This window comes from Tetrao urogallus (genome assembly GCF_951394365.1).
Source record: "Tetrao urogallus genome assembly, chromosome: 14".
NCBI classification, from domain to species: Eukaryota; Metazoa; Chordata; class Aves; order Galliformes; family Phasianidae; genus Tetrao; species Tetrao urogallus.
Window position 1 is genome coordinate 3,003,947 of NC_136827.1, and position 14,019 is coordinate 3,017,965.

Below are 14,019 nucleotides of genomic sequence, written 5' to 3' on the forward strand. Positions count from 1 at the left end.
AATACAATGCTTTTATCTTGAGCAGTTTTATTCACTCACCTAAATACTGAAGGACCCTGTCAGAATTGAGATGTTATGGAACACACCACAGACCACGCTCACAGTTACTGCAGTGTGCTACCCACTGACACTCTGGCCTACAGGAGCAGCACCCTACTCCTGGGTATTATCTTCCACTGCTCTAATGAAGAACAGAGAAAGCTTCCAAAGGAAACAGCAAATTAACAATCACAGTGTTACTCAAACAGTGGGCACACCCAAAAAATCCGTAAGATTTTTAAGAAGTGTGAGAATCTTGGTCCTGTCTTCCAGGATCAGGTCTTTCCTCTACGTCTTTCACAGGTATGCAGGGACCCCTCACAAATTTAGACTCTATTTCACCCAGTTTCTGAATCCAACTTAGCAACTTAGCATATAGGCAACTGTACACATACATGTACACGTTTATTTATGTATGTACACAAAAATTTAGAGATGCATAGATGCAAAACCAGAGCTTCAAGCATCTAGTCGATGTAGGCACTAAGTTCAAAACGGAGCACAGGTTTAAGCATTTTAGACCTGGACAGAGGGTCTGGTTTGCCTTTTTTTTTTTTTTTTTTTTTTTAGGGTAAGGACTAGAGCTGGAGGATTAACATCTAGGTCCTATTTCAGTCACCTATTCCTCCTTTGAACCTAGTCCCATTACAGAACTCCACAGGCGTAACAGGAACCAGCTGCAAAGATTTTAGAAGTAACATCACTAATAGTATACTTCTATGTGATTTTGCATCTGTGTGATGTTGCATCACTAATAATACATTTCTATGTCAAGTCAAGGCTCACCACATCCTCAAAAAACACCTAAATCAACAAAGCAAATCGGGATCAACTTCTCTGTCTTTCAAAAGTAGAACAGAACAGAAAACTTCAGTATACGTTCCTACCTGTAGGCCAGTAACAGTACAGTTTGATATGAGCTGGATAACTTCTGGGTAATCTGTCACTAACTCTCCTAGTTGATGGTTTGTCATCGGCTGAGCCAAGAACCGACAGAATTCAAGGGATCAGATAAACCCTAAATTCAAAGAAGCAAATTTTTTAAAAGTTAACAGTTTAATTTAGTAGAATTTTTATGAGCACTGTGGCTGATCAGGTGACAATTTCATTTGCACAGCATTTCTGCTTTATTTTGAATAGTAAAGCAAAGCAAACAGATGGCAGGCTGAAAGTGGTTTTGATAGATGCAGTAAATTAATGACAAATGTGACAGGCAAAAACAAGCCCACGGCTGTTTCAGCATTTCAAATAAACAGAATCACAAATAGACAGACAGATACCTGTAGATTTTCAAGTATTTGTTTCACTCCTTTGATTAGATTACCAAGATACCTGGCACGTTCTGGATTGCTGAATAAAGATCTCCTTGTAGCAGCAAACTGAACTAAGCAGGAAAAGAAAGAACAAAATAAATATAAGAAGAATATATTATTCTGGAAAAAAAAAAATATGTGTATATATATATATATATATATTTATTATCTTACTCCTTGAATCAAACGAATCTACTGTGTCTGTAGCATATTCAGTACCTGAAGATTATTCCTTCAGCAACGTCCAGAAGATCATTGTAAACAATTACGGCTCAGTTTTAAAATTCTCTTTTGCAATAGGTTACAACTTCATCAAAATAATCAGGTGGATGCTTTGTACGTGGCAGAGTCATGCTGAAATTCAGGGGTTTTGAACACTTTCAAATTTAGAAATGAGAACTAAGGCCAAAGTTCAAAGATGACATTGTGACTGGGCGCTGAATCAGTGCTTGTGGGACTCATAATTTATGTGTTCATGCACAGAATGAAACAGGTGTCATCTGAACACAGTATAAATGTAAAAAAAAAAGACTACTGTCATTATTTTAGTGTAAATCTTTGTGTCTCTTACTAACCGAGCCAACATTGGTGGAAGGCAATGACACAAATCAAAAAACAGGTCCAAGGTCTTTGGCTCCAGGAAGACTAAAGGAAAAGATAAGTAGGTTTTATTATTTTCTGCCACCAATAACTAAGTATATTTAACAGAATCATCTCTATTATTCACAAAAACACTGTGAATATTCATTGCACAATATCACACAAAACACCATTCTCTCTGTATTGCATCTGTCCTACAGGTCAAAGAATATTTCCCTGAAACCACACATGATGCAGAACACTCTGTCACCTGCAGAAAGCTGTTCTGTACCATACGTAGGTAACCGTGATGTCTTTGGGTTGCTACAGCAGAACACTAAAACAGGCACCAGACAAGAAGGATTAGTTTGAGGCATATGTAAGCAAAGGCCTTCAGCTAAAGGTCCACAGACTACGCTAGAGTCTGCAAGCATATTTTGGTAGCCTCTCACAGAAAAGAAAACTTTGAAGACTGAATGAGCAAGTCACCATGGAAGCGTATCAAGCGAACTATAGCACTACTTTCTTTCATGAAGAAGTAAAAACAGCGTAGAAAGAAGAGCACTGACAATTCACCATTATGCAGCCCCACAAGAGATGTAACATTTGAAGTTGTTCCGTTTATAAGCACTATATTTCTACAGGCAAAAAATACAAGTTAATATGCTTATACACTGTTTGCATTGAATGAGGAAAAGGGAAATCCTTCCATGTAAAATTTAAAGTATCTGAAGTAAAATCTTGAAAAAGTCTCTTAGCCAATTACAGTTACTTGAACAAATTCAGCCTTTCATCACTATTTCCCTGCTTAGCACACATATCTAATATGCCTCATGCTGTGATAAAAGCCTACAGTACATTAAGTTAAAAGGAATGGAAATTGATGAAGAATAATACAGTTGAAATCAAAAGTAGTATCAAACACTACAGTGTCATGTTATACAAGTAGGGCAGCAAAGATGGGGAAAAGCTGACAGGCAAGACGCAGGAAGAGTGGCTGAGGTCCCTTGTTTTTTCAGCCCAGAGCAAAGCAGACTGAGGGCAGCCCTCACAGCAGCTGCAGCTCCTCACAGGGAGCAGAAGGCAGCGCTGAGCTCTGCTGTCTGCACCCCAGAAATGGCATGGAGATGTGTTGGGGGAGGGTCTGGTAGGGGTTACGGAAAGGGTCTGCACCAGAGGGTGGTGGGCATGGCACAGGCTGCCCGGGGCAGTGGGCACGACCCCAAGCTGCTGGAGCCCAAGGATCATCTGGATGCCACTCTCAGACATAGGATGTGGGTGATGCTGCGTGAAGCCAGGAGTCAGACTGGATGATTCCCGGAGGTCCCTTCCAACACAGCTTTGTCCGTGGTTCTAAGTAAAACACATTTAAACCTCCAATCTTGGTTAAGGGAGACAACATAGAAGCTTTGTCAGAAGTAAAGCAGACTTCCAAACAGGATAATTTGGCAGGAAGAAAGACAAATTAGTTCACAAAGAGCTCCCTGTTGCTAGTGCTAAACTGCTTTCATTACCCCAGGTAATGAGCTAACTTGGATGTATCCACACTACAGTGCCATCTGCAGTGTGCAATTTCGTGAAGTCAAAGCTTTAGAGTCTAAAAACCAGAACATAACACTCCTGCTGCCTTCATTAATGAATTCACATTCTAGTGCAAACAACCACATTTAATACATGATTTTCGCAGCAGGAAGAAGAGGAAATAAATTAGACATGCTACAAGTGCTGTACCTCTTCAAGGTGTTCTTATCTGAGGGATGAGAACAGTGTTCAGTCTTTAGTTAATCTCATTTACTGAGAATACCTACTTATAGACCACACTCATTATTTGTCTGTAGAATAATAGGAAAAGCTTGACACAAATAGCAAAACATTTCCTAATAACTCATCAGCAAGAAAGCCACACATAGCAAGTATTCTCTATGTACAAGTATTGTGACAAAAGAAGTTACACAATACAGTGGGTATAGAATGCTTACAATACTAGCAATGCGATTCTTTCTTACTTCTTCTCCAGCTTCCTGGAATCTGCACAGTGCATAGGTCATCTGCAGATTCATTAGCTGAGTTTCCAATGAAATCAAAATTGACAATTTAGTACAAGCTTCAAGAGATGCACTGCTAGACTTCGTTGCCATCGATCGCGAAGGGTTAAAGGTTTGGCCAAGAAAACACCTTGTCAGGTGACCTGCATAAAACATCTTTTGAAAACAATTTTGAAAAGAAACTTCAAAGTTCACAGCAAGAGAACACACACTAAGAGGAAAAAAAAAAGGAATCCTTCAAATATAGGACATGGAGTTATCCTTAAAGACAAGGGAAAAACTACTACTACCAGGTACATCATTCACGTCAAGCTAAAGCTTTCAGCCTTATAAACAACTGTTAAAAGCCCAGTGAAATAAAAATTTTAAGTACTTACAGATAAGACAGGGCACGTCAGTGATAAAGCCTGCTAAAATACTGCTAATGCTCATTGCAAAAATCAAACTGTAAGGTTTCATGCGTTGTGGTTACTCCAGACCAGCGTGGAGCATCTACCATATACATCATATGGGAAAGGATTATGTCAGCCATTGGTGATCTTTCAGTTGAATGCCTACGATTGTCCAACCTGCTAAACAACACGATTTCACTTAATATACTCACACTACTCCTTTGCTATGTCTAGAAAAGTCTAACATTAAAAATAAAAAATAAAATGAACAGTCTGAATGTAATCTGAATTCAGCTATTTACAGTAGTAAACAGCTGTCTCTGTTGCAGTAACAATGCAAATATAATGCATCTGTACTGTCAGAATAAAAAGGTACTTGTTAAGCAAAACAAGCTCTTGGGATTCAGAAATCTACACTGAACACACAGCAAGAATACATTTTTATTTATTTCTCACTGTAATAATGAAAATTTAATGTTTTATCTTAAAGAAAGTTACTGCTTCGAAATTACAAGCACAATACAAAGGCATCAAAAACAAACCTCAAATTCACCAGTCACTGACGTGGTTCCTTAATACTGTAAGGACACATTTTGTTTGAAAAACTGTACGAGAAATGCAACAACTTTGTATCGTAATCATCTGTCGTTTACTTGAATTCCAAGTCTCACCTTCAAGCTGATCAACAAAACAAAGATAACAGGAATCAGAATTAATTGTCATTAGATGCCTCATTAACAACTACTGCATGAGATCAGTACTGACATTAAATTCACTTGACTTCGATATCAACCATTTTGCTGCCACTCCTCTCCTAACTTCTAGGCTCTTGCATGCAGTAGGCTGCAATTATTTTAATGATTCTTTAATTATTATCTGAGTGTGTTTTTCAATGCGCTATAGATGCTGATACATATTTCTAAAATCAGCTTCCTATGCTAAACTATAAAGATGCCAATTATAGTTTTCATACACTTCTGTCCCAATAGCTGCACGGGATGTCACTCCGACAAGCCTCTTCACATGGCAGAGGCTACAAAAGCACCTGCAGACCAGCTGAACTTGGAAGAAGCTAGGAAGTTCCCATAAACACATCTACTGTTTCCATGTGTAATGGCATTTACTATATCCAAGAAGATGGCACGTTCTTGCAAAAATATCTAGTTCCTCTTTTAAATGGCATACGATTTCTCCATCAGCATAGCACACCCCTTTAGAAGCAAGGACTCACACACTGTTATATGTATTAAAAAACTGCCCCTCAGCTGAGTACTGGTAGCTGATCACGTGCACCATTTAAACCTACTGCAAGAATGAGGTAAAATACACTAGTCTGCCTACAACAAACTGTGAAAGAAATTTAAACCAAGACAATTTTCCTTGCTTTTTACAGCAGTACCTTAATCAGTTGTCTGAGCCTTGAGTGCCATACCCTTCTAAAAAGTCCCCATTACCATCACCTACTGACATACCATCACGGCACCTGCATTTAAATTCACAGCATGAAATCCAGTGTCCAAATGTCAACACCCAACTCACTGGATTCTCAGAAAAAGTGAACAAATCAGCACTCCCAAAGGAGTTAAAGAACTGGAGCCAGGTAACACTTCAACAACGAGCTCCTCTCCAAAGCACTGAGTTGATTGAGCTCAAGTAGAATGGTTCCTCATGGCGCCACTTCCGCTGCTATGGAAAGCTTTAATTGATTAAAAAAAACCAAATTCCAGCTTTGATCACAGTTTAAACTACATGAAGCTGAGAAAATAAAAAGGAACAAAGGGAAGACATTCAAACATCCTTCAGAATTAGATGGTTCACCCTTTGTGCCAGACGGGGAGGACAGAAGGGAGATGGACATCTTCCCATTGAACATTTTTAGGTCTTGAGCTTCACTGGGCCACACATAAACCCCCGGATTAAGAAAATACTAGTGATTCATGCTGCGACAATCAGGATGCTATGAACTTAAGCTTAGAAGAGCTCACCTCTTCTAAAAGAGAGCACGCAAGCACCAGTATGTCCTTTAAAGAGGTGCCAAGAATGGGGTTGCTATTCATGATGTTTTGCTGAAGGTCTTGAGTAATCAGCCTAGGAAAAGTTATGACATAATCAACAATGCTCCCTTCTCAGCTACAACGGGACTGTGTGTGCACCTGGCAGGCTAATTATTTTGCACTTAAAAATAAAAACTAACTTCAGCAATAAATACAGACCTTTACAACTTCCTGAAATGCCTTTTTTTTTTTTTTAAACCCTTCAAGGTTGTACCTTTGGATGGAAAGGTCTGAAGCACTTCTCCGGGTCAAGATAGAAAAGGACAATCATTAGCAGCAACACAACCAACAGAGTCGATTATTCAGTTCTCTTTATTAGTTCCACTCGTGGCACACATCTGTTATGGGGTGGTGAATTTCTGGCCTCCTGACATATTTTGGAAGAGGAAGGAAGGGGAGATAAACGGGTTGTAGCTACGTAATATTTCTCCCACCGCTTTTATGAAAGGAAGATGCATTTGATGTGCTGCTTCATCAGCAATTACACCCCTTGCACAAGGAAAGAAATGTGCTTACTAGATTTATTTCCTTAGTCAGTTCTGAGAGAATCATTACTCCTATGATACAATGGTCCACAGTGTCCTAAAGAAAAAAAAAAAAAACAACAACAAAAACCCAGATATGATTGCTCAAACTTCACTGCTTTATTTAATATTTTTTCAACATTTCTCAAGTCGATAGTAATTACTAGTTTGAGATAAACCTAGTTGTTTAGAAGGCTTTCACACACATCTCTATCACATTAATAGAACTAGACGTTCAAGCTCCCTAATCAGATCTGGAAAAAAAACATGTAAGAACTGTATGATAACATAAAACTGTCTGAAGAGAGTTTAATCAACTGCAATCAAGAAATTCACTATTACACGTTTTCTAAAGGTTTGTTCAGCCTTCCAGAACCAATACAGCAAGCTGCATGAAACTCAAGCCATAAAAAAATTAAGCCACGCACGGATGAAAGAGACCTCAGAGAAAATAAATACAGTTATGAAATGGTATTTATCCCAAACCTCATTCTCTCCTCTCCACAACAATCTACAAAGCATTGCTTTGAATTTAATGACATATTCCATCTCCAGGAACGTGTGCAGAAAGCAAAGCAGCAGGTATCAAACACTGGTTAGATCACACACTCCCATGCAGGTGAGTTCCTCAAAACACTTTAAAACTCACAGTGACCGGAATTTGCATCTGGTTGTCTTAACTGAGCTATTACAGAGCATTTATTATTAAAGAAATAAATTTGTTTTTCAATTGCAACTAGGCCTTATCACTGACTCAATGAGAAGACCTGTGTCTTCTTTCAAATTTGAAGTCCACAGCTTCAGCATCCTTGGTACCCACAATTTATTTTTGTCACAACCAAATCACCATTTTGGCAATGCTGAAGAGCAACTCAAGCTCGACTGACGAACAATCTGGTTTTTCACCAGCCTAACTTCACTGACATCTATTTTGCATTATCATTTACACCAAAAGAAATCAGAAGAAGTTCAGAGAGCTCTCAGCCAAAATCTCTCCTGTTGCCCTGCCTTCAATAAGATTAAGCAGCTAATAATTTGAAGGCTCACGTCTCTAACATTTGGTATGAACGTTCCTTGGATCTACAAATCTACAAAATGGGAAGATGAAACCTCCCCTTTCCACTGCTGAGGAAAGCTGTGCGGTGAACTACGGCGGAACTGAGAACACAATTACACACCTACCTGCTATTACCCTTTTTTACATATTAAATCACACTCAAATTCACACTGGATGAACTTTCCAAGTATTTGAAGCTACCATTGTTTAGGGATTTTTTTTTTCTAATATAAATTTAATTTGCCAGTAGATATACTGCTTAATTTTCTTTGCTACAGGAATTCTTAATTTAACTAAAGCAATCTCTTAGCAGCTAAATTTTGTATTTAAATCTCCATCTTTAATGAACTATACACCGAAGAGTCATACTGCAATCATTTTAATAATAAATGCAAAACCCAATTACAGTACATTCATAAAAATTACTGCAAAATGGTGGAGTGCTATACTTGAGTTTGTTTTTAATAAAAAAGATATTGCATATTATCTTTTATTAGACATTCCCAATGTAACTTAGAAACTACATTAATTTGAATAGGACTATGAACAAACTCAGACTGAAAAATGAGTATGACAGACTCAATGGCAAGAAATTAACTGTAACTTCCTGTTTTCTTGCTGAGTTGCCAAGATCACTGACACAAATGTACGTAATAGATCACTTCAGAAGTAGATCTCCAAACATCTCATCATCTCCAACTTCTCTGATACCTACTTCTCACAAGTATTAGGTTTAATACCTACACAGATATTCAGAAACACTGATCAGAAATAACTTTTAACACAGATCTGTTATTCCCCCAAAAGCTCACGAAGGATATTTTCATATCCATTATATATATAAAATCAGACTGGTTAATAAGCCACGACATGCAATTGCTGCCTCTGAACTTCTATCCCAGAAGATGCTGTATATCCCATATCTTTACCTACTGCTGTGTCTGACAGGACTTGCTCTAAATTTGACGTGTAAATTTGCTTAGTGAACAGTGCAAAGTGCACCCTGACTTTGTAAGAAATTCTCTCGAATTTTCAAATACTGTATATGTATGCATACACACACACAGTATATATATCTTTATATATATATATTTATTCTTTTTTATTAAAAGTTTACTTCTCTACCAGCACAGTGGGAGAAGAGGAAATAACACGGAAGGAAATGCAAAACAAAACCATTACTGCCTCATTCAACTGTTTTAAAGGGAAGCGTAGTTACCTTTCCTCCCCAGATTCCCCACATTACTTTCTGAAATGTGTAACTTTCACAATACCTTAAACACTAGACTAAAATAGGCAAAGTAACAGCTACAAAAAATCTGAACTGATTACCAATCTTCCATGTAACAACGTGTCTTGCAGATTCGCACTCTGCCATTGTATCTTTACCAAGCTATCGAGGTACTTAGTGATTTCTGCTAAAAACTACTGAAGTGCAGGCAAAGTCTCACTGCTCATACAGAAATCCAGTAAAAAACAGTAACAGTAAACACTCCAAAAAGTAGTTAAAAATGTATCATTTTGACCAGTGGTCCGTGACAGCAATTACATTTGAACTAGTTCTAGAACTGAACAGTTCAGAACAGCTGAGGTTAAAGCCTGACACATCTGACAGGCCTACTCTTCACACAGCAGAGCAGCAGTGCTTCCTAATCAGGTAAGGGGAGCTGACACCACACTAGAAATGTATCTCCACCACAGTTTTAAAAAGAGATGACAACATTAAAAAGAACAGATCAGTAACAGGGGCTCACGTTAATCACACCGTGAAAAAGTGCTTTGGAAATCAGTCAATCAGTAAATAACAACATGGCAGCACTATGAATGCTGTGTGACATCAGTAACTTACCAAAGCCATCCCCACACGCATCAAAGCCGCTCCCTTCTTCAACGTAGGACAGCCTTCTGTTTTAAGCAGTTCTCTTCACATTTTTTCCACTCAAAACAACTTAGTGACACGACAATCACTTCAAATGAAGTCACCTCAACATGTAAGTGCATGACTGTTTCCTACCTGCAAGAATTCTTCCACATCAGCAATGATGTCTTGAAGACAAGCTGGTCTTTCAGTATGTCAAACCATCCTAATTTGGTAACTTTAGCAATGACTTGAACAAGAGCTTGTGTGACAAAAGGAGCCAGTTTGGGTTGAGAAGTTACATAGTTCAGAAGGCAACTTCCTGTAAAAAAAAGGATTTTGAAATCAACAGTAAGTCTTTCATTTAAAAAATAATAACAGTAAACCTAAGGAGGGATTTTTTAAAAGTTACAGTCTTCTGTTTAATACAGTGAGTAAGTTATGTTTAAGCACTCAATACAGGTAAGGTAAGCATTTAGTAACACAAAGCACATCACATACACCATCCCCGCACAACACATGACAACAGTCCATAAAGTCCAGGAATGCTGCCAGGAACGACACTGATTTTTCATCATGGCCTTATATTTGGGGCACTGAATATTTCAGGATAAAACAGCAGCTCTCAGAACCAGCTCAACGTATATCAAAGTTTTCTCAGACAAGAGACCCCAATTCAATCTAGAGTGTTCCCTTGACCAACGCACACACTTTTCACTGACAGACACTTGTAACTAGCAAGAAGTTTAATCCATTCCAAAAGATGTTAAAACATTAATTAAAGTTGATGAAAGTGAATTGGTATCTAACAGAACACTGAACATCTGTATTAGAAGTGGTTTCTCCACCATGCATTTCACAGCACTGCTACCTACAGAACCGATATAACAGCGCAGATTTGCTCAGACACCACATGCTTCTCATGCAAAGCCTTTCAGTATTCAACATTTCATTCATAGTTGTTCACTTTTCCAGGATACAGCAATGACTTTAAGGTAGATCCTTAAAAGCAAGGAAAACTGTAGGATCTTAATGCTGCAAGTGTTTGCGTGCCCCGGCATGCCTTCTGCAAATATCAGCACGGGTCTGAAGAGCTGATCACGAAGAACATCACCCATAAGTGACTTGTGGGTATGCTAACAATACCTGCAAGTTTTATCCCATCGCTGGAGGCATTCAAGGCCAGGCTGCATGTGGCTCTGGGCAGCCTGCTCTGGTGGCTGGCGACCCTGCGCATAGCAGGGGGTTGAAACAGATGATCATTGTGGTCCTTTGCAACCCAGGCCATTCGATGATTCCATGATCCTTTACATACATGAACTAAATTGTTTCATTATCTTGTGGGATAAAGACAAAGTATGTCCTCAAAAATGAACTTCAAAAAAAAAATTAAAGTGAAGTAACCTGAAAGTTAATTTTAATTTAATTCAGAAACTCAGAAATATGTAAACTACTTGCAGAGAAATGACTAAAGAAATCACAAAGACCTTTCGGTTCTTACTCCCACAACAACCACTTTATGGGCAAGTTTAATAAATGCAGAGACCTAGAGAAAAAGAAAAAACAGACTTCCCACTGAATGTTACTGAGATAACAAGAAGTTTTAGATGAAACTAATGTAAGTAAACATTAACCACAAACATTAGTTACGGATGTCAATCCTTTGTTCAATAGGTAATGGAGATGCCCTGCTTACAAGCCTTGACAGGCAAGTTGCTGCTAGAACTCAAGTGTAGGATGTCTACAGAAACACCTCAAAATATGCAATCTAAAAGTAGGATAATTAAAGGCAGGGTCAGTAAGTCATATTCAGTGGTTATCAAGGTTTTGGTTTAACTGGAACAAAAATTGTTAAGAAAATCTATCTTAGTATTATCTTTGCTTCATTCTAAAGAAATGAATCAGAAGTGGAATCCTAGAAATCTTATCCCTTTTGACGAAAATCACGCATCCAAAAGTAATTTTATTATTCAGTGGAGTTCTTTAGTTTTGAAATGTGTACTTTTAAATCACTTGATTTAGAACTTGAGACAATTGCCTCCATTTCAGCTCTGCATCAAAGATATCTTTGTCTTTTTTGAAGTACAACACCTTTAGAATTTGAGAATTTCTAAAGCATAAAAGAAGTATCCTTTATTAAAGGACTCAAAGCTACAGATGCAGCTAATAGCTCAAAGCACCAGACAATTCCATGAAATTATGATTTCTTCAACATAAATTCTAAGTGTTACAAACTATTGAGTAAAGCTACGTAATTTAAAAACATATATATATATTCAGAGTCTGTTTCAGCAACACAGTCTGACTTCAAACATAACCACAAAAGAAATTTTTTTACCTACGTGTAATTCAGTACCTGAAGTTGTTAGCCTTAAGTTATTTATGTTGCTTAAGTTGATTACATGTCAGATGGAAAGGAGAACTAGGAATGTGAAGATTGTATATAAACTGTGTAGCTGTTGGGGCCTACAGAATTTCTCTTATGTTGGTCTCCAGCATCCAGACCAGGGATCCAGAAGGTGTACTGGAGCACTACTTCACGCTGAGTTTGTTGCACAAGGAATCAGATCCAGGCACAGCATCTGCAATGCACTGTGGGCTCCTATAGTCAGGCACAGCTTTGCTGCTCTTGTTCGGCTCCCCAGCTCACAAGCTATCAGTCAAATAACCATTCCAGAGCTCTACAGCTGACCCAAACTGGATTCCTCAGAAGCAACTTATACTGTACATTAATTAAACTTTAATTAAAGGATCAGGCACAACACACCGCTGACAAATGTAAATATTTAAATACTTTTCTACAATGAATTCTGTTTATGAAACAGGTTTTGTAACAATTACATTATGGCTGAATAAACTAGTTAAGCATGATGGCTTGGTTGGTTCTTCCAAGGTGTTACCCAATAATTATATGGTATTATATCCCAATACTCAGAGTGTCTTAAAGGATGTCTCTGAAATACCTGGAAAACACAGACACCAGTACTGAACTCAGCCTGAACCATCAAATCAGAATCAACTCTCCTATCGCTTCACACAGATCTAATCATGAAGGTAAACATCAAAAATGAAACTGAGTAATGAGAAAAGAGTGCTTTAAGCTGACAGCTGAACAATTGAAAGACTTTTTTAGTACAATTTTTCTTCATCGTAGCTGACAGCTGGGAATAAGAGTAGGAAATGTTTATGTATACCAGGTTACACCACACTGGGTATACATGGCTCTACAGATTACGTGCACCTTGATTACAAACTTGAGGAAGTAATGAAACTGAAAGCCAGATGCTTTTCCCTTTTGTCCAAGTCATCTCCAATGCAATGTATCATCCATCAGCCTTACAGGGATTACCTCCAAAAGCTGAATTTGCTAGAATAGTTTACAAAGCAGAATATCTATTAAAAAAAAAAAAAGGAAAGCACAATGATTATTGTACTTAGATGTTAATGGCCTGTGGCTGGCAAATCTACATGACTTCTACCAGCACAACTTTATTTATGGATAACACATCTTTTGGATGCTTACAGTTCTTTGTTCTAACAAAAGCTGGCACTGGCTAAGACAATCTGGGCTATTAATAAGCTCCAAAACCACGTTCTCAGCTTGCATTTGCTGTGCCAGATAGTTCCATCACACAGGTGGCTACTTGGTACCTCTAGTTTTGCCAGATTCTGTTAGGAAAAAGAATGCAATTGAGACCTCTATGGAGACTTTTCACCCACAAAGCCTTCCTCTGAAAGTTTATAAAACCAGATGCATATCACCGATTTGAACTGTTATCTCTGCTAAGCTCTTTAGTTGATCCATGTTTTAATTACAAAAAGATAAGGGGCTTTCTTTGCCAACAAACCAAAAAGAATGCTGAAAGTTAAGCTTCTGCATCTTATTTTCTGTGCTACTAAAGTCAGGTTCAAATTGTCTGTTATTCTGACTCTTCACTTACGTTAAACAAACAAAAAAAGAAAGAAGAAAAGATGAAAATAGTAAACAGTTTGAGTTAAACTGCTTCAAAGACCTCTGAGAAATCTCATTTTAAAAGTTTTAATTGTTCATCACATTACAACATCTGGAAAAAAAAATACAGTCCGCATCTGTGGATGCAAACATCAGTGAAACATAGGGAAACTCAGAAGCTACAGCGGGAACAGAAAAGCCAAAAT

General features: G+C 38.0%; 1 protein-coding gene across 1 annotated transcript in view; it reads right to left on the reverse strand.

The window, feature by feature from the left end:
* Positions 1-13,480, reverse strand: part of RANBP17 (RAN binding protein 17) — a gene marked incomplete at both ends in the record, with an annotated part of 146,294 nt that extends 132,814 nt beyond the window's left edge. Inside the window, 14 exon segments of the mRNA XM_079542626.1 lie at positions 927-1,042; positions 1,045-1,057; positions 1,320-1,439; positions 1,924-1,997; positions 3,938-4,020; positions 4,022-4,101; positions 6,354-6,420; positions 6,422-6,456; positions 6,939-7,004; positions 10,018-10,050; positions 10,056-10,183; positions 11,512-11,587; positions 11,591-11,602; positions 13,385-13,480. Coding sequence (XP_079398752.1) covers positions 927-1,042; positions 1,045-1,057; positions 1,320-1,439; positions 1,924-1,997; positions 3,938-4,020; positions 4,022-4,101; positions 6,354-6,420; positions 6,422-6,456; positions 6,939-7,004; positions 10,018-10,050; positions 10,056-10,183; positions 11,512-11,587; positions 11,591-11,602; positions 13,385-13,480 — 999 coding nt within the window.
* Positions 13,481-14,019: the final 539 nt, after the last annotated feature.